Source organism: Accipiter gentilis, chromosome 15 (assembly GCF_929443795.1).
Source record: "Accipiter gentilis chromosome 15, bAccGen1.1, whole genome shotgun sequence".
Classification (NCBI taxonomy): domain Eukaryota; kingdom Metazoa; phylum Chordata; class Aves; order Accipitriformes; family Accipitridae; genus Astur; species Astur gentilis.
This window is the reverse complement of record NC_064894.1, coordinates 5,049,298-5,067,608: the sequence shown is the minus strand read 5'-3', so window position 1 is coordinate 5,067,608 and position 18,311 is coordinate 5,049,298. Positions and strand designations below refer to the sequence as shown.

Here is an 18,311-nt window from a genome sequence, read left to right as displayed (position 1 = left end):
ATCTCCTCCGCCACCTGTATATTCCCTGTGGTCCACCTCGCTGCAACGCGGACGACTGGTACTGTGCCTGCTTCTGTCACCAAACAAGCATCTCCTTCACGCTGCTCTGGGGCAGTCCCCGCTCTTTACGAGCAACATCCACACTGTGACCCTTTAGGGCTTTTTTTCTCCCCCTTTTAGGGCTTTTCTCCCCCTTTTAGGGCTTTTTTCTCCCACTTTTAGGGCTTTTTTCTCCCACTTTTAGGGCTTTCCCCCCTTTTAGGGCTTTTTCCCCAACCTTTTAGGGCTTTTTGCCCCCTTTTAGGGCTTTTTTCTCCCCCTTTTAGGGCTTTCCCCGCAACCTTTTAGGGCTTTCCCCCCACCTTTTAGGGCTTTTTTCTCCCCCTTTTAGGGCTTTCCCCCCTTTTAGGGCTTTTCCCCCAACCTTTTAGGGCTTTTTTCTCCCCCTTTTAGGGCTTTTTTCTCCCCCTTTTAGGGCTTTCCCCCCAACCTTTTAGGGCTTTTTTCTCCCCCTTTTAGGGCTTTCCCCCCCTTTTAGGGCTTTTTCCCCAACCTTTTAGGGCTTTCCGCCCCCTTTTAGGGCTTTTTTCTCCCCCTTTTAGGGCCCCCCCCTTTTTAGGGCTTTCTCCCCCCCCTTTTAGGGCTTCCCCCCCCCCCCCCCCCCCTTTTGGGGCTTTCCCCGAAACCCTTTAGGGCACACGGGGCTCTCATTCAAGAGAAGGACACCCCGATCTCCCCGCCGAACACCCGTTTCCCCTCGGCCGGGGCAGACCCCCGTGCAAACCCTCCGCGCCGCCAACCAGCGGAGCGGAGCGGGGTGGGGGGTGTTGAAGGGGGCGGGCAGGCCGTGCGTGTCTCCCGTGGAAATCCCGGCGCCTCCAGCTCCGCCCTGCGCCTGTCCGTGGGCTGGGGTGGGGGGGGAGCAGCCCCGGCCGCCGCTCCGCTCCGCCCCGCCATGCCGCAGCCGTAGGCAGCCGGCGGCCGCTCCCCAGCCCTCGGCCTCCGGGGCGGCGCGGCGGGCTCGGCCGTGCCCCCCCTCGCCCCCCTTGCCCTGCCCGATGGGCAGCCTCCTGAGCGGGGTCAGCTTCAAGGAGCCCACCACGGTGGAGGACTGCGACTCCACCTGGGAGACCGACTCGGAGCCCGAGGCGGTGGAGAAAACCGGGGAACCGCCGGCGCGGCGGCAACAGCAGCAGGAGGGGGTGTGCACCGCCGCGGGAGGCGGGGAAGAAGAACCGGCCGAGCTGCCCGCCGCCGACCGCCGGCCCCAGGAGCCTCCACCGCCCCCTTCGCCGCCGGCGGAGGAAGGGGAGCGGGCAGAGGCGGACGCCGCCAGCCCCGAGCAGGTACCGCCGGGGAGGAGCGGCCGCGGTGGGGGGAGGCGGCCGGCCGACCGACCGGTCGGTCGGTCCTCCGCGCCGCTGAGGGAGAGCGGGCCGAGGGGAGCCGAGCCGAGCCCCCGGGCCGGGGCAGCCCCGCTTCCCTTCCCGCCCTCCCCGCTCTGCGGCACTCGAGGGCCGGGGCCGGCAGCCCGGGCCCGGGCGGCGCCTGAGGTGAGGCGGCGGCTGAGGCGAGGCGGCGCGCGGCCCCGGCCGTTGCACGGAGCGGCTGCTGAGGGAACCGGCTCCGCGCCTGAGGTGGAGGCGAGCCCGGTTTTTCTCCTCTCCCCCCCGTTATAGTAACGGGCTCTTGGGAGGAAAATGAGGCCTTGAAGTCGTTGTCGGTCCCGCTGCCGCTTCTTCTGGGGAGGGTTCTGCTTTACCTTCAAGGAAGTCTTGAACTCGGCCTCTTAACTGAACGGCGTAAAAAGCTGAACATTGGAGCGTACGTGGCGGCGGGTTGGTGGGTCCGAGGTGAGGAATTTTCGGAGCAAGTTCCTCTCTTTTAGGAACCCTTGAGCGTGCCGACCCTAAGGAAATCAAGGGCTGCTTTGCCCCGAGTTTTATTGGAGTTGGAACTGAAGGCAGGGTGGACCTGTTAGGTGTAGTTTTTTAGCCCAAAATTAAATAAGCGTAAGCATTTTTCCCTTTTCTGCTTGATAGATGGTGATACTAATGCCCGATAACAGTGTCAAGGGGCGTCACTTGCTCAAGCCAGCCTGTGTTGCCCGTAGGTCTTGCAAAAGGAAGAATGAAAACAGATGCTCGCTGGTCATTAACGTGCTACTGATAAGTATTGGGATGAGCAATAATAAAGGCAAACGTTCAGTGCAGTCACAGGGAACTTCCCTTTTTAGGCTTGACTTTAACCTATTACATGTGTATTGCAAGGAATAGGACTAATTCCGCGACCCCCCCCCCCCCCCCCTTTGGCCTTTAGTTTTAGTGCAGAGACTTATTTTACGAGACCGAAGAATACAAAACCCTTTGCTGCAGTATGGTTTTAAAGAAATTACAAAGAAAATAAAGTTGTTGGTAGCAAGTTGAAGTCTCTGTACACTAAGGCTTCATTTTCTGTTTTTCTTCAATGCGTGCAGCTTGTTCTCTGAAGTCAGTGGGATTATTTCCATTGACCTTGATGGGCTCGGGTTGTTTCGGGTCACAGCTTCCGAACAGCGGGAGGCCAGTACAAGTTCTCCTACATATATATTTTTTCTAAGCAGGCTTTTGCTTTGGGGTTTTGTTGTTCTTATTACTGGGCTTTAAATTTAAGTTCTGAGAAACAAATAATAGAAAATGGTTCAAGAAGGTGTTAGAACTGCAATTTGGCTTGTCCATGACTATTCATTTTCTTCTACAGGATGCAACGATAGCAATTAAGTCAATGTACACATGATAAATAGTCTTCGCAAATAGTATGTTTTCCTGTTCAAAATGAGTAGTGTCTCTGCATTTTCGTGTTCAGCTACTTATCTCATGCCAGCACTTGCTAGGTTACTTTGAAGTCTTGCATTTGGAAATTACAATCAACCTGTTGATTTAAATGCAATTCCGTCTCGTTGGAAGGACATTTCATAGTTTTGCTTTTGTATTTTATTTTTTTTAATTTAGGTTTAAAGTGTGTGGTGTTGAGTGTTCAGCAGGGAGATTTGCAGTGTTTGACCAAACAGTAGGCAAACGCGTGCTCTTGTTTGTTTACATTGCTGAAATCCATCATGAAAAATAATTATTTTAATATTACAGAAGGTCGCTACTTAGTGTGTTTGTGTATGGTTATTACCTACTTTCTGACTGTTTCAGGGTGGTGATGGAACTGAACTGACAGCCAAGCCAAAGAGAAGCTTCTATGCAGCAAGAGACTTATACAAGTACCGACACCAGTATCCAGTAAGAGAATATTCTATGGTTTAAAATCGCGTTTTCAGTAGAAGACAGCACACAACCCAAGCATTCCTAAACCTTTGTGGTGCCTAATAAATATGAGAAATGAGAATCAAAAAGTTGATGCAGAGGCCCAACGTATGCCAGGGGGAGAGGAGTGAAACTAGCGCAACGTCTTTTCGTCCCAGGTGTTCGTGCATGTGTCAGCCTGGGAACAGTGGTAGGAGCCCAGAAATAGGCTTGTGCCTTGACTATTGAAGAGGGTAAATTATAGAGTTTGGACTTCTTATTATTTGTCTTTCAAGTTCCTTGAGACTGAAGTCAAGGTGCTGCTATGCTTGCTGCTCTAACCTCTGCCTTGGTAGGAGAAGGTACCAGCCAGAAGGAACTTGCAAATCCTTAAACTGAGTCTTTAAGTGCATGAAACTCTGTGGTTCCTAAAACAACTCTGAGATGTTTTTTGTCCTCGAATTATTCAAAGAGCACAATATCACTTTCTGGATACTCTTGATAGGTTTTTGTAGGCTGATAATGTCCTATTTCCTTTCTTTTAGCAGAACTTTAAAGATCTTCGATATCAAAATGACTTGTGCAATCTCCGCTTTTACAAAAATAAAATCCCGTTTAAACCTGATGGTGAGTAATCTGTGGCAATAATAGTGATAACAAAAGAATGCTCACTAATAATAGTAACAAAATGAAACTAGTGATAATTGCTGTGCTGAGAAATTAAAGGTGTATAGTTATATATTGTACCAGATGAACCTCCCGTCTTGGAGTAGCGTGTTGATAACATGCTTAAACCAGAGTTAGCTTTCGCTCTAGGGAGGAGGTGAAAATGCTCATGCATTTTCAGCATGACATAGTACAGGGTGTTGTTTGTACCACTATTTTACAGTAGTGGCGTTACCTTGTATTAAACAAAGGTAAAGTTGTTCCACTATGCTGCACAAACTCTTGCTGCTTGAATAGGAGTGGCAGGGATCAGGGTGTTGAAAAAGAATGTAACTACCTTATGTGAGATTATTATAACAACAATAATACAATTATTTCTCAAAAGTCCCTAGTGGTTTTGGTAGTGGAGCAGCAACCTCATACGCAGGGTTCTGCACAAGCACAGGACTAGCTGAAAGATGACAAACCCTGCTCTAGAGAGCTTGCAGTCAAAGTATGAGAGACAAGAGGGTAGCAGACAGATGGGGAAGCAGAAGGAGGCAATAAAACACTCTTGGTTAGCATGACAGACAGGAGTCTTGGCACAAAAGAGCTTAGCCATTGGGGAAAAAAAAAATTTGCAGGCCGAAAATAAGCTTTTGAGAGTTTTAGAAGAATGAGGAGGAAGTTACTTTGAAGGTGTTTGTAGAAAGATCCTCTCGGCATGAGAGCAGCTTGGGAGGAAATACTGAAGTGCACATCTGAGTACAGAAGTGAGATGTGGAGGCTGCCATTGCGGCAGGATCCTGTCGGAGGCAGGATCAGTCTCATAGCAACAAATAGGTTCTGATACGGTAGGAAGGGACAGGTCACAAAAGGCTTTGGAAGTGAAGGCGTATAGTTTTTGTTTAATGTTACAGAAAAGGGCTTCACAATGGAAGAATGCAAAGCAAAAAAAGAGGCAATGTAAAAAAGCGGCTGTCTAGAAACATGATCATAACAGCAGCATTCAGGGTAGATGTAAGCATGACAAGAGGATGCTTTTCAAGGTCAGGAAAAGGGATGTTGAGGTGCAAAATGTCAAAGTTCTGGTAGGAAGCTGGGTGGGCAGGAATGTTATGCAGAGGGATGTAAAGATGTACGTATAGGAAAGTTGAAGATGAGAGCTGTTTATAGGCAAGATAGTGATAATATCCTCAGCAAGTGAGAAAACAAGTCAGGTTATGTGAAAGGAAGGCAAGACCTTTGTTTTCATCATCTTGAGCTTTATCTAGATACCCACAGGCAGATGCTGTGTTTTTAGCTTGACGGGAAGAAGAGTTAGACCTGTGAATTACCGGTACAGAAGTAGCAAATTCAGGGGACGCTACGCAGGGAACAGATACAGAAAGAAAGAGAAGGCCACTGCGGTCCATGTGAACCTGAAACTGAAAGCCAGAAGAGGTTGGGGCGGGTTGGAATCCTTTAAAGTGCAAAATGAAGGAGAAATTCAAGAGGATTAGCCACGAGAAGAGATGGTTACCTAAAATCTGTAAAGAATAAAAGTTCTTTTAGTATTTTAGGAGAAAACCACAGTAGGTAGTGTCAAAAGTAGCTCATAGGTCATGGAGGCTGAAGTGTCGATGGCTGTGAACTCTGGCTGTGCAGAAGGTTTTATTGAGGATGGGAAAGAGTAGCCACCACCTTGACCTAAGTCTGTGGCTCTGTGAGTGTGTTCGGAGTCTAAGCTACCATGTTAGGGACTGAACTACTGGGGAATGTTATTAAAAAAAGACATTTCTAGCACAGTACTAGATCTGAAGTTTAATTCCATGACCTACAGATTTAGCTTGTGGTTCTGACTCAGAGCTGGCCTGTCTGTCTCTCCGCCCTGGAATTGAGCAGCAAGTTTTCCACTACTTGAAAGGCAGGTTGGATACAGTGCGGTGGCGGCGGGAGGTCCTCTTGCCAAGGTCCTTTTCCAGCCTTGTCTGCACTGGAAACCCGACGTTCTTAGCAGCCCCTTTGACTGGCGGCTTTCTGCATTTCTTGAAGAAAAGTACCAAATGAGTTCCTCTTTGTCACTGAGACTCAAGTGGAAATTTTCATGGGGCGGGGGAGAGAGAGAGAGAGATCTCAAATGTATAATAGGGGACTATCTGTGTGGGACTTCGGGCTCTTTAGGCCACTCGTATACTATTTGACTTTGGGAGAGGGCATGCCGCAGTGATAGAACTGTTGTTGGTTTCAGAGTAGAAACAGGCTAACGCTGACCATTCATTCATGGAAAGCAACTGTACAGGTTTTGGAACAAGGAACATCCTTTTATGTACTTTGTGTATTTGTGCAGTGCCTGGAAAAGTGCCCTGGCCTGTGACTGAATTTCATGAGCACGGTCTCAGTGTGAAGAATGATTAATTTCCTTCTGCATGTACTTTGCCCCCTTTTTCTATCACTGTGTCTTTCCAAGAGGAACAAACTGAACTCCACAACTGTTTTGAGACCACTAAAAGCTGAAATTCTCATTTGTTGAGCATGACCTGAGAACCCAAGGTCAAACTCATAGCAATGGTAGGAAGACTCTTGGCCACAGCTAGCTGAGAAAGATTTCCTAATCGTAATGTTATTTGCAGCTGGTGAGATTCCTGGAATGGGAGATTTCTTAGAGTTGAGGCTTTGTTCTACTCAGTTGAGATAGAGAGAGATGCAGATTTTTGTCATGTTAAAGCAATGACAGGTGATTCACAATGCAATATTGTATGTAAGTGCTTTGTTAATTACCAGTCAGTGTGATAAAGGGATCTAGGACATGAGAACTTTCGGAGAAGTGTATTTTAGAGAGGCTATTGTCACATACCCTCTGCTGGTAAGTAACTCAGTATAAGTCAGTTGGTTTTATTTATATTGAAATTTGATATATCTCTTATTTTTTTAATTAAGTTTTAGTAACTATATTAATTTTAAATTAAAATGAATTTATTCATGGCTGTAATAGACCTTATTTCACATAGTATGTGAAAAACAATTAAAGTATGTGTTCTATCATTTTGGTTAACATGGCATGTACTTTATGTAGCTGAATGCTGGTTTTGATGGCTACCTAATAGTTTTCAAATTATTTTTATGCAGGGGTTTATATTGAAGAAGTCCTAAATAAATGGAAAGGAGACTATGAAAAACTGGAACATAACCACACTTACATACAGTGGTTGGTCACTTACTCCATATTTCTGTTTCAAAGCATTAATTTGATTAAGTGTTCATATACTGTGAGCCATAATGTGCTTTTTCTTTTAACAGGCTTTTCCCACTGAGGGAACAAGGTCTGAACTTCTATGCTAAAGAATTAACCACATATGAAATTGAGGTAATACAAATTGAGCTCAATACAAACCATCACATTAATTTTGATACATAACTGCTTTTTGTTCTGTAGAGTTGTTTTACACAATGCAGAAGTACTCGCTTTAGTGCCACTTAGAATTTTGGACGTATTCTTTGTTTATTAGGAATTCAAGAAAACAAAAGAAGCAATTAGAAGATTCCTTTTGGCTTACAAAATGATGTTGGAGTTTTTTGGAATAAAACTAATTGATAAAACTGGAAACGTAGCACGAGCTGCTAACTGGCAAGAAAGATTTCAGCATTTGAATGAGTAAGTAATGACATGCACTCCACTCTCTAGAATTGCCATAGAACGTCTTTAGCCTTTTGTTTTCTAGAGAAAGGGAAGATGTATTTTCCAAAGATTGCCAGGAAAAAGAGAAAAAGGAATAGCCAATGCCTGGCTTGTGTCTGCATGTGTATGTTGCTCGTTCCCCTCTTTTTGATTGTGCTTCTCGCCCATTACCAGTCTAAGTGACATCATTGAATTCCCTGAAAATACAACTTCAGATGGTGCTGAAGAAGATCACAGTTCCAAATTAGTCATGCTACTGAACGCGTTTTCGCCTGATCCCAAAGTGCTGCTTCTCAGTTGGAAAGGACACGTGGTTTACCTTTGTATTCACGTTTTGAGAAAAGCCAAATTCTCCACACCTGTATGGAAGCTAAATAACAAGATTTCCCTCCCTCCTCAAAAAAAGAAATATTATGTATCTAATATTTTTTAATTGCAGTGCTTAACTGGAGAGGTTAATCACGCATTAAGTCAAACTTTAGCCCAAATTTCGACAAATCACATCTGTTGTTTTTCATCGGCGTTGTGTGGAGCATAAGTTTGCACTGAATTTTGTCCCATGTGGATTAATTGTATCAAAATCTCTTTTCACATCTTGTGATCACTTTCCTAATACCTCTGACCTTAGAGCTGAAGATTGTTTCCTTGCAGTATTTTGTTTTCCCCACGCAAATGAAAGCTCCTAGGTAGAATTGCTGATGGGTAATTCTGGTTGAATAATGGGAATAATTTGTTATTAATTTTACTTAAATACTATATGAGCCAATAGGGATGTGGGCTCAGACTCAGGCCACAGATAAAACAGGGTTTCAGGAAGCTCAGGTGTGACACACTGCACATTTTTACACTGTAATTGCTATATTCTCACCAGTGAGTAGCTACACAGTTTTAAGTCAGGAACTGGGACGGTTTTGCCTAATTTTAGCCATCTAAAATTTAGGCATTTAAGTTTTACTGTTTACTTAGGTGTACTTTATGAGAGAAAGAGCTCTTCATAAACACTTCCAGAACATAGTTCGTTCCATTTATCTTAGACACTTCTTACGGCAGTGGGACTTGCTCTCCAGAGATGCCTGTTTATCTCCCAGCACTGACTGTATCAGAAGTGCAGGTAGCTAGTGTAGACTGGAGACCCAGCTTTTAAATAACTTAAGTGCAATGGATCCTGTTCTATAGCTGTATTGCTTCAATACACTACAAAACCTGTATTTTATGAAGTGACTGGCTTTTCTCATCAGAAAGAATACATACAGCAGAAGGGATCAAAATCAGTACATGCTTTGATTTTATTTTTTGTCAGCCTGTTGCCTCAGTACATTTTGCAGACACTAATTTTCACTCACAACATCCTAGCAAAGGAGGTGCTAGCAGGCTTCAGCAGCTGTGAGAAATTAAAGTACAGGAAGCCTGAAGTACACACCTGGAGTGATAAAAAGGAGTGAGGAATTGAAGTTCCAGTTCTGTATCTGTAATGGGGGGTGGGGGGGTGGGGTGTTCTGATGCAATGGAATTTTTTCACCCTTTTTTTCCAAAGGTCTCAACACAACTACTTGAGAATCACTCGAATTCTGAAAAGCCTTGGCGAGCTTGGATATGAGAGTTTCAAATCTCCCCTGGTAAAATTTATCCTCCATGAAGCTCTTGTGGAAGATACCATTCCTAACATTAAGCAAAGTGCTCTAGAATATTTTGTGTATACTATTAGAGACCGAAGAGAAAGGAGGAAACTCCTGAGATTTGCCCAGCAACACTATACGCCCTCAGAGCATTTTATCTGGGGACCCCCAAGAAAACAGAAGTCAGAGGCAAGCAAAACAAATAAAAAGCCAGCATCTCCGATTTCTATTCACAATAGTTATATTCCTAAGCATAAGAAACCAAAAGAGCCTAAGAATACATCAGCAAGTGGAAGCTCTGCTGGTAAAACAACTGAAGAAAGAAAGGTAGAACTCACAAAAAACGGGGAAGAAAACGACCAGGATGAACAAGAAATGAACTGTGATCCTGTTAGGCAGAATAACAGTGAAAAGAACAGCGATACCGATAGCGGTCTGCTTTCAAAATCGGAAGAAATTCATGATACTTCAGACAGAAAGGAGGATGCTTCTTATTCCAAAAAAGATGATGAAAATCTGAACAGTGACTGTGGAAATCACCCAGACACTATAGAGAAAGATTTATGTGACACTGAGAATTCTTCAAATAACACGTCAGCAGAACTACAAGATAATCTTGATAAGGATATGCTTTCAGGGGGTACCACCACGAAAAACAAGGATGAGCTCAAATCATGAGTCTGAGGTTAAAAATCATTATATTTCATATTGAATGAAGCAAATTATTCATTGCTCCTTCATTTTGGGTGAAATTTCCATCTAGTGTAGTATAAAATGTTCATAAGACTATGCTTGTTGTGAATGCATCAGATTAGGCTTCTGTTTGGTTAATGAATTTTATTTTTCTTCAACTCAGTTGTTTATCAGCAGTCAACCAGGTGTGGCTCTTTAAAACAATTGTGTATCTTCAAAGCTAAGAAATCCATTATCTTTTCCAGACAGATTGCATAGAAAAGCTTATCTATTTTTTGCCATTAAATTAAATTAATCCAGTATTTAAAAAAAAAAAAAAAAAAAAGTGTAACTTACTAGAAGGCCTTGGAACATCGGAATTTTTGAGTTTCTTTTAATATGCTTTAAGTGTTGATTTCCTTTTATGAAATGACTAGAAATTCTTTCAAGAGCACAGTTTTTTCCCTAGTGGATATTTTTTTAGGAACTCTGTTCATGTTTAAAGGCAGTATTTGCACAGCATCTTTTACCTTAGATTAGCATCCTTGTCGGAGACACTTCATAATGGGTATTAAAATGTCCCGTGCAGCTGGGTATCATTGTACATTGAATTAAAGTTTAATTTACAATGAAACTGTATCCATAGCTTTTGGGTACAAAGGAAGTTGTGCTTTAGACTTCTTTTAGTCTCTGTTAGGTTCTCTCTTCTCTTGACTCGTTTGTTGCTACTGCTAATTTGGGGGGAGGGATATCTCTGATCACTCAGATTTGGTCTCAGTGTGAAAGCTCTCTGATGATCAGCTATAACAAAACAACTCCCCCAGCTGGGTTCAGCACCTAGAAAGCCTCTGGACAGCTGAAAACCAGTGTCTTCACCAGAAGGCACTGCTTCATCATCAAAGCCATCAGAGACAATGTCACCAGGCCGGTCCAGCTGGATCTTACCTGAACTTGGAGGTTTCTTGGCCAGTTTTGGGTAAGGTCTGCACAATGCTGAACACCCTCTTGCTGGTCTGGGAGAGAAAGGCCGTCCTGATGCTTTCCTTCCAGCTGTCTCTTTGCTCTCTATCAGAGGTCTTTCACAGTTTAATATTATTTTGATGATCAGCTGAAATCTGAGGCAGGCCAGTCTGCTGGCCCAGCTGGAGCCCAGCAAGTAGGAATTTCCCAGTTAAGTTCTTTCCCAACTTTCTTTACTGAAGGACTGTTTGCTTTCCCTGAGTAGCCTCTTCTGACTTCATGCCATTCAGTCAAACAAGATAGTACCCAGCAAGTTAATTGAATATGAATTAAAAAATAATTCAGGTAGAACTCACACTTTCTACAGTCCTAAAATAGTCTACAACTTCTGTATCTATTTTCTATTTAGAATTGTATATATTATCTACTGCCTTTAAGGTATTTTTGATGAAATGTTACGAGGCAAGTGGCTAACTACAGTTAGTGTGTGTGAGAGTGGTACAGGACTTTATTGAAGTCTTATAACTTAAGATGGCAAAGTCTTCAGGGGTTTCAGAGCATAGACAAAATGTCTTGTATTTTTCTGTTTCACTAATTCCCATCACGGCAGTGCATCATCTGTTGCTTTCCCCAGGTAGCACTGTTTCTTGGGATCAAATAGAATGGCAGTTAGAGATCTTGGTACCCATGGACAAAGATCAGGCTCTTTCCATCCTAAAGAGGCAGGGAAGAAGGAAGACCTATCCCTCCTCCTCCTGTGCTGACTTGTAAGGAAAGGAATGTATGTGTGTGGATTTTTTTAAGGGTAACCCAGATTGCTCGAGGAGGCGTTAAGTCTGTCTGAGCAGAAATGCCCCAGAGAATTCCACTTGCAGCCACTGCCTCTTTAAAGCTGGAATGGTGCCGAGAAGCCTTTCACAATATCCTAGACTTGATCTAGGATCCCCTTGTCCGTGTTTGCCTCTGACCTTCAGAGCAGAAGTGGACAGGAAAAGGCTGAGATAAAATTGGTCCGTGTAGTTAAGGACTCTGACCCCACGCGTACGCACAGGGAGGACAACTTTATGTTCTGCCTATGACTTTTTAAATCTTGAGTGCCTAACCATGCCAACTTAATAGCATTGTTTTTACATAGTTATTTCTTGAATGGCCTAAGGAAAATTTATACACTGTGTATGAGGAACATAACTATAAGGTAGGTAGTTATGCAGAGCCTTCAATTTATGGACTTTAGTATTAAGGTTAAACACTTTTAAAAAACGCATGGTGTTCAAGTGAAATAAGGGATGCTGGGGGTGTTATTATGTTTATACTGTAATTGGATTGAACATCGATGACCTCAGGAGATCTTTTGTCTACTGAAAAAAAAAAAAAAAAAAGAAAAAAAAAAGATAAATCTTGCTCTAATTTTAGACCAGAAAGCTCTTGGTATGTGCATCCAAAAGATTTCTCTGCAGTACGGTATTCTGTTACTGTGACACAGCTTTCACCTGTACATGCTTGCTGGTTCTCTACTCCTAATTAAGTACTTAATGTACTTTTAATCTGGCAGGGCTGTCTGCATTAAGGGCCCAGTGTATCTGAAAATACAGTCAAGAACTTTGGGACTCATATCCTTATATTAAGTTTGCAATTTTTATTTATTTTTTTTTAAATCCTCAACTCAGTATATTTCTATCAATTTTCATAGAAGTGAGAAGAGTAGTGGCATACCAGTTGCCTACAAAGAACTATGGTAAGTGAGGTTTTTTGTGTCAAGTGGGCTCTTGCACTCTGTAATCTTTGTCTTGCAGCTTTATCAACAGAATTACTCCCGTGGGACACTTCAACTTTGACTAACAAATTCTGCTCTATGTAAAATGTGATGTTTATCATTCTTTTTCATGGAGGAGTTGTTTCTTCTAATTTTGCAAGTGCTTAAAAGAAGGATTCATCGCAGGGCAATCATACAGTGTAGCATCCCATTGAGATTTGTGAGGATCAAGTGGGTGCACTGTATGCATTTCATTACAGGATCATGGCCTTAGCAACCAGAAGCACCCTCTGCTTGAAGTTTCTAAGTATTGGCTTTCAGGTTCACAGTACAGTATATGTTGAAATGAATGTATTCTCATAAGTGCCAGTACTTCGTTATTTAACTGTTACTTTAGAAACCAAGGATGTGCAAAGAAAGTCAGCACATTTGCTCACTGTTAAAACTTAGTTTTGTCTCTCTATTATGCTTAAGTATTCAGGGATTTCTGTGTACTTACTATGATAATGTGTTTTGGCCCAGTGTTTTACTGGAATCTGAGCTATTAATTTATTAATTGAACAAAATCTCCCATACAGGTGTTCTTTCCTAATAAGTATATCTGAGTAGCCTCTCGTACTGGTAAGCAGAAGTAACGTGTATATGCACATGCCTTTGTGAATTTGATTTTATGTATCCTGCGGTGAGGAGATATGAATGCGCAACTTGACAAAATGTTACTGAGTACATGCGTGGAAGTGAAGGCAATCGTACAAATCATGCAAAAATGCAGCACTTTAGTTACAGCTCTGTGCCGTACTATCCAGGATGTAACTCTGCCTTGGTACCTGGTTCGGTGTTGGTGTAGAGACTGAAAGCTTGGGTACATGAGGTGTGCACCGCAGACCGTTCAGATAAGAAGAGCAGATATGCGTGTGCATGTGTCTAGGCAGAACTGAGCTCTCGGTGTCCATATTGCTCATATTTAAAGGCATGAACCTGAAGGATGCTAAAAATATTTGCAATAAGCCTTTGAGAGCTGTTCCCTGGCTTGGTCAGCTCCCCAGTTTCCTGCTCTATGATTGCAGCAGTCTGATGTATTAGGCATTTGTATAATCATAGTTAATATTTCATGTAACCTAGTGTAAGCTTCCTTGAATTATTCCAGGATAATTCTAATAATCTGCAGTTGCATATACCTGTATTATAACCAGAAAGTTTACAGACTTTAGAAGCTTTGTATAATTTTGATGGATGAGCTAATAAGGTAAGTCAAGGGAGATTTACTAGATTCAAATGGAAAATGGGTCTTGTTTGTTTTTAAATAAAATTTATGTATATCTGTTTAATTGAATTATTTTTTGCACCTTTCTTTTCCTGACTGTTGTGATGCTACTGATCACAAAATATAGTAAGTTATACATGTTTAAGTGAAAATGTAACTCTTATTACACCATACTTTTACAGGTAACATACCATGTTGAATTTCCTTGACAAAAGCAGTATTTATGAATAAGAAGCAAGTATATGAAGTAAGTTTTGCCATTAATAAAAGTGTGACAATATCACGCTAATGATGTACATTGTCGTAAGAACTACCAGTGTGGATCAGAGCCAAAGATGTTTCTAGCCTTGTATCCTGCCTCCAGCAGTGGCCACCAACAGATGGTGTGAAACAAAGAACAGCTAAGGTGACCCCATTTTTCTCCAGGAATTTTTCCATTTTTGAGCTCATGGTTTCTTTCAGCCTCCACAATCCCTCGTGGCTGTGAGTTCCATGTTTTAATTCTGTTTTGTGTGGGAAAAGGAATCTCTTGTTTGCCTCAGATCTGTTTATTCAAGAATTGATAGTGCATTTAAACACAGTTACTAAAAGTACTGCAAGATGCACAGTAACCCACTTCAAGACAGTTTTTAAAAGCCGTAGGAGATTCTAGTGAGAAAATACCTGCTTAGGCAGAAAATGTCCTGTGTTTCTATCCTTAGGCAGAAGATGTCTGCTTAGGAAGAAAACTTGTCCTATGTTGATGACAATATTATCTTGCTTGTCCCTTCTGAATAAATTTTTATACATAAATCCTTTTGTATGAAGTATTAAAAGTCAGATTCCAACTGCAAAACAGATTTTATTTTTTTTTCCTATCAGTGTAAAAGCAAGATCAGTCAAAGGCAAAACCTATTCCTAGCCCACATCTGAGTGAGGTACCCTGGATGTGGAGACACCAGCATCAGTGGGTGTAACGCTGTGATCATGTAGAAGATGGAAGTACTATCTGGGTTTTGCTGAGAACCATACTCCTCATTCCACATTTTGGTAACTTATTTTGATACGAGTCCCCGGTTCAAATTGCAATTGGAGTAACTGCTCAAAAGGTGTTTTTGATGGCCATCGGTGCCTGAAAATGAGGGATGGGTCAAAAAGGCCTGAGCATGAGTAACCCGCCCTCCATTCATGTCAAGGTCAACACCATAGGTTGACTACTAACAGGTACTTAGATGCAGTTCTCCAAGGGGAATGTAAATTGTGTGTCTCTAATATCTCTGTGCTCTGTATTGCCTATGAACTATTTATTTTCCTGTAAGCTGTGTTCCTTTTACAGCCCACGTTCTTAAGTATACTTACTTAAGACCGTCGGGGAAAGGAAGAGTTTATTTTAAAGAGTATATTTAATACATGCCATACCTAATGGACTCCTAAAATATAGTTCAAAAGCTATAGAGACCAATTAAATAGAGACCTCTTCTGGCTTTACATTTATCTTCACCTTTATTTTCAAAAGCATTAAGCTGTTTGCTATAAAATAACAAATGTGAGAATTGGCAAATTGTTCTGAAAGAAGTCTCTTACTTCTTAGAAACTCAGCACTTTTTAATTCTACCACGCTTACAAGTCTAGTGGCGTATTCATCAACAAAAATTTATTGTGAAATATACTGAATGTATTTACTACTGTGGCTAACTATGTGAAAATTATTGTTTTGCAGTAAAAAAGGTTATGGCGTTTATATTTTGGGGACCTGCTGAAGCATGTTTGCTAATCCTTAGTTGCTCTTTTTTCTGTGTTTTAACCTATTCCATAGTTGTTTGCCTTTTATGCAGTTTGAGTTCAGCAACAGGTGATTAGGTATAGTTTTGCACTGATAAAATTTGGAAATATCGTAGACTTCACTGTTAAAATGTATTCTAAGAAAAAAGTGCAGTAAAAAAACCCAAACCAAACCCCAACAATTTTTACTTGCAAAATGAAACAGCTACATGTCAGTTTTTATGAATGGTCCTGCTCTCTTCTCTGTATTCCTTTGCAGTGTTTAATTACAGAATGCCGTGCATGTTTGGTAGTACCAATACCATATGTATGTGGTAGGAGTGGTAACCAGTTTCTGGATTTGTAATGCACTATAAAGATATATTTTATAATTCTGTAACTGTATGGCAGTGTTATGCCAAAAAAATTGTATAAACATAAAAAGCAATAGTTTATGTTGCTTACTGCTATATTTTAAATCGTTTGTAAAATTAAATACTTGGATTTCCTTTCAGGTAAATATATTTTTAATAACAGCAGCCAAAAACTCTAAACTAATAAAGCTTCTTCATTTAGCAGCATTGTTTTAGCAACATGTACAAATATTGTGTAGCTCTAATAATGTGTAATTGCTGTTCAGCGCTTGTTTGTATAGTCTTCTGTAAATGTATTAACACTTAAAAGTAGGGCATTAAAGGCTCTGGTCTTCCTTTTTTGTTGTCAGTGGCAAAACCACCATAGATAGCAGAGGAACAAGGGAAGGCCCAGAGTGAGCTTTACGAAAAGCTCGGGTGGTGTGGGTTTTGTTGGTTTTTTTTTTTTTTAATTTAAGAAAAATATATACTATGAAAACACTGTTAACATTAAAGGGTAAAATATCCGTTATGATGGTGGAGGCAGAAACCCCCTGGAGCAGTGCCAGCAACTGGCTACTGCTGCTTAAACTTAGCAGGGAAACATTTAACCCGCTGGTTGTATTTGTCCTGCGCTGAAGCTGCAGAATTGGATGGCTTCAGCTACTTTGCGCCCTCGTTTTGTAGTAAACCGTTACTCGCACGGTGGGACTGCAGATTTATGTAGCTCTCTAAAGGGCTCAGCAGGTTTGGAGAGGATTTCCTATTCTCAGACGTTTCTTCTCAAAGCGAGGAGGAGCAGGTGCTCCTTACGTGGAAGGAGGGCCTCGTACATGGTCAGTGTCTCGAATGAAGCTTGGCGTTAATGTGGCTATATTAACTTACCTCCACCTTGTCAGGTCACCCAGGGATGGTCTCAAACTGGTAGGCAATAACACGATGTGTCAGCATGTTGTTTCCCCAGAAACTTCAGTTACAGCTCCCTGAGGCAACTGCGATGGTTCATCTGCTCGTTGGCAAAGACCGGCTGCAAGGCAGTTACCCTCTCCTACCCTTGGAGCATAGATTTCACAACTAGAAGGGCCATGGCCTGTATGGAGACACTTGCCGGCCCTCGTACCAGCAACTCCAGGCTTTGAGCATGTCTGCAGTAAAAAGATTGTTCCTGGGTAGAGCACTGATGCTCGTGGGTGCCAGAGCCACGTCTGAAAAGTTTTCTTGGGGCTCGTTACAAAGGTAAGAGCGTAGACCGATATCCCAAGTCTAGCTGGCCCTAGTTAAATTAAGACAAACCAGCTTCTGGAGGAGGTAGAACACGGGGTTGATGGGCCCAGCACCCCGCGCCTCGCCTGCTGCCTCCCCCAGCCAAAGGGGCAGGCACCCGCTTGGGCACACAGCGACACGACATCTGTCCGTGCCGCTGGGTCGGTAGGGGAGCCAACCACTCTGTCCCCACCTCCGCAAAAATACGATGGTGGATGGAAATATGTGCGTATCTCTCAGGGCGCGGATTCGCCTACTTTGCTTTATTTTGGGGGATAAAATCTAGGAAATGTTCAGCTGTTAAGGTCACGGGGGGCACACAGAGCGTGCTTCTGCTCTGGTGGGAATAGCACACGGCAAGGAACGATCGAGATGACGATGCTTGTGTTTGTGCAAGGAGAGTTGGGAAGCGCTTTTATTATGCGTAGAGTGGCGATGGAGACTGCTGAAATTAATCTAAACTACCTCTGTTGTTTAGGGAGTTAAACTACAAGGTTTTGTTTTGATTTTGTTGTTTTGCTGAAGTATTTTTCTAACAGAGCTGTGCCATAAAATTGGGATGAAAATATTTTATTTTGATATACATGGATGATCTTGAGCAAGGCCTAAAATGTTTATAACGATCACGTTAATTGCAAAATGTGATTTAGCTAACAAAACCTGGGAATACTCTTCCTAAAATTACATTTTGATGGATTTATTTTGCTTTGTTTGTGTGGGCTGAGTAATAAACCAGAAGGCAAAATATTCAATACCTTCACTCCCTGGGATTAATACAGGCCAAGTAGTATGGGACTGGGGCAATCCCAAGCACAAATACAGGCTGGGCAGAGAATGGGTTGAGAGCAGCCCTGAGGAGAAGGACTTGGGGGTGTTGGTTGACAAAAACCTGGGCATGACTCGGCAATGTGCGCTTGCAGCCCAGAAAGCCAACCATGTCCTGGGCTGCATCAGAAGCAGCGTGGCCAGCAGGTCGAGGGAGGGCATTCTCCCCCTCTGGTCCATTATGGTGAGACCCCACCTGGAATATTGCCTTCAGCTCTGGGGTCCCCAACACGAGAAGGACATGGACCTGTTGGAGCGGGTCCAGAGGAGGGACACGAAGATGGTCAGGGGGC

The 18,311-nt window shown here is 42.7% G+C and overlaps 1 protein-coding gene across 4 annotated transcripts; it reads left to right on the top strand.

The window, feature by feature from the left end:
• Nucleotides 1-907: 907 nt before the first annotated feature.
• On the top strand, nucleotides 908-16,239 carry OGFRL1 (opioid growth factor receptor like 1). Of its 4 annotated transcripts, none has more exons than XR_007508238.1 (8): nucleotides 908-1,346; nucleotides 3,180-3,266; nucleotides 3,815-3,896; nucleotides 7,023-7,101; nucleotides 7,194-7,260; nucleotides 7,403-7,548; nucleotides 9,107-14,320; nucleotides 14,699-16,239. XR_007508238.1 is itself a non-coding variant. In XM_049818188.1 (8 exons), the coding sequence occupies exons 1-7, from the start codon at nucleotides 1,059-1,061 to the stop codon at nucleotides 9,864-9,866; spliced, it is 1,509 nt and encodes a 502-aa protein (XP_049674145.1). In that variant the 5' UTR covers nucleotides 908-1,058; the 3' UTR covers nucleotides 9,867-9,873; nucleotides 12,614-16,239. The 4 variants fall into 4 exon arrangements, 3 of the variants coding, with proteins under 3 accessions (XP_049674145.1, XP_049674146.1, XP_049674144.1); XM_049818188.1 differs by having other exon boundaries at nucleotides 9,107-9,873; nucleotides 12,614-16,239; XM_049818189.1 differs by having other exon boundaries at nucleotides 3,818-3,896; nucleotides 9,107-16,239.
• Nucleotides 16,240-18,311: the final 2,072 nt, after the last annotated feature.

Bases quoted from the DNA above. Each gene is read 5' to 3' on its own strand.
- OGFRL1 (XM_049818188.1), top strand. From the start codon at position 1,059: ATGGGCAGCCTCCTGAGCGGGGTCAGCTTCAAGGAGCCCACCACGGTG. The intron at 7,261-7,402 runs GTAATACAAATT...TTTGTTTATTAG, and splicing joins TAACCACATATGAAATTGAG to GAATTCAAGAAAACAAAAGA. The intron at 7,549-9,106 runs GTAAGTAATGAC...TTTTTTCCAAAG, and splicing joins AGATTTCAGCATTTGAATGA to GTCTCAACACAACTACTTGA.